The 1,818-nt window shown below is 34.3% G+C and overlaps 1 protein-coding gene across 1 annotated transcript; it reads left to right on the forward strand.

Annotated features, from left to right (window-relative positions):
* The first annotated feature begins 675 nt into the window (after positions 1 to 675).
* On the forward strand, positions 676 to 1,431 carry LOC109968079 (olfactory receptor 2T27-like). Its single transcript, XM_020614088.1, has one exon. It carries the CDS (start codon positions 676 to 678, stop codon positions 1,429 to 1,431), a length of 756 nt encoding a protein of 251 aa, XP_020469744.1.
* The last annotated feature ends 387 nt before the right edge of the window (positions 1,432 to 1,818 follow it).

Genomic DNA, 1,818 nt, shown 5'->3' on the forward strand with positions numbered 1-1,818 from the left:
AGGGGATTTGTTGGGTTTTCTTCTATAATAATATTAATAATAGTAAGTAACCTTACTATGTAAAATGTCATGAGATGACTTTTGTTGTGATTTGGTGCTATACAAATAAATTTGAATTTGAAATAAATGTCAGGGTGCACAAGCCCCATTAAAACTGGTGTAATAACAATCAAGGATCCAGGCCTCCAGAGTTTGACAAAGTTATGTACATGTCCACTGTTGGTGGAAAATTTAATGAGATCCATGGAGGGTGTAGCAGTCTGATAAAAACATTTCACAGGCTCAGACAGTTCTCCTTCTGACTTTTGGAGATGAGCACATACAAAGTGAATTTCAAGGTCAAGTAACTGTGAATAATTAGAGTAGGTATTTTATTGATCCCACAGTGGGGAAATTCAGTCTAATACAGCAGATAAGCTGCAGCCTTCAACATTTTCTTCAAATTTACATTCACATGTTGTTATGTAATCTCCCTGTTTTAATATTCAATTATATTTTACTTTCTTCATGGAGGAAGAATTAAACGTAACATATTTAACTTTCGGTGGCCATGTGGAACTTCACAAATACAGATATTTTTATTTTATGGCTGTTTTTACAGTATATATTGTAATAATCTGCAGTAATTCTACTATTGTGTACCTGATCTGGAATCACCAAGACCTCCATGAACCTATGTACATTTTCATTGCAGCCTTGTTACTTAACTCTGTTCTTTTCTCCACTAATATCTACCCAAAGCTGTTGATTGACTTTTTATCTGAAAAACAGATCACATCTTATCAAGCCTGTCTTGTTCAGTTTTATATGTTTTACACTTTAGTTGGTTCAGAGTTCTTACTGTTGGCAGCCATGGCCTATGACAGATATGTGTCTATATGTAAACCTCTGCAATATCCATATATCATGACAAAAAAAACTAGCATTATCTTTCTAGCTTTATCTTGGCTTTTACCAGCATGCCATCATATTGGATTAGCAATACTGACTGCTATTCAAAAGCTCTGTATCTTTACTCTGAAAATTATTTTTTGCAATAATGCAATTTACAACCTATTCTGTGTGCCTTCAAGAGCAGTATCTATATATGGTGTGGTCTGTTTTCTAAATGTTGTTGTGCTTCCTGTGATCTTCATAGCTTATACATACACCAGGATACTTATAATATGTTATCACAGTAGTGGAGAATTCAGGAGAAAAGCTGCACAGACCTGTGTTCCTCACCTGCTGGTGTTAATCAACTCCTTCTATTTGTTAATATGTTGTCTTATTACAGTTAGACTCGAATCTGATATTCCAAACACTGCACGTTTACTAATGGCTTTACAAACAGTTTTGTATAATCCTCTTTTTAATCCAATTATATATGGACTAAAAATGACAGAAATTTATAAACACCTCATGAGGATGAGACCAATGAAGAAAAAATGAACTAATGTTATCAACACTGATAACTTCTTCTGTAATAACAGTCTAGAAATGTGATTTATCTGATTGCTGGAAAGTATTTAATGTCAGGGTTTGTTTTGATTCATAATGCAAAAAGAAAGAAAAGAGCAGTGTCAGCTTCAAGACGTGATGACTGAACAATTTCCTGCCATTACTCCAGAATTCAACATTTCTGTTCTTTGAATCACAAGTTTCATTCTGAATGTTTCATTTTATCCATAATAGTGGAAAACAGCTGCTTCACAAACACACAGTACAACACAGTAGAGCAGTGACACCTGCAGCTGTAATACTGTATGCAGCGTGGATACATTTTTTAAAATGATTTTGCTCAGTTATTACATTACAGGCACCTGGCTATCATTGCAC

This window comes from Monopterus albus, unplaced genomic scaffold (assembly GCF_001952655.1).
Source record: "Monopterus albus unplaced genomic scaffold, M_albus_1.0 scaffold142.1, whole genome shotgun sequence".
Taxonomy (NCBI): domain Eukaryota; kingdom Metazoa; phylum Chordata; class Actinopteri; order Synbranchiformes; family Synbranchidae; genus Monopterus; species Monopterus albus.

What these genes read in the sequence shown, in the direction of transcription:
- LOC109968079 (XM_020614088.1), top strand. Translation starts at nt 676, where the DNA reads ATGTACATTTTCATTGCAGCCTTGTTACTTAACTCTGTTCTTTTCTCC.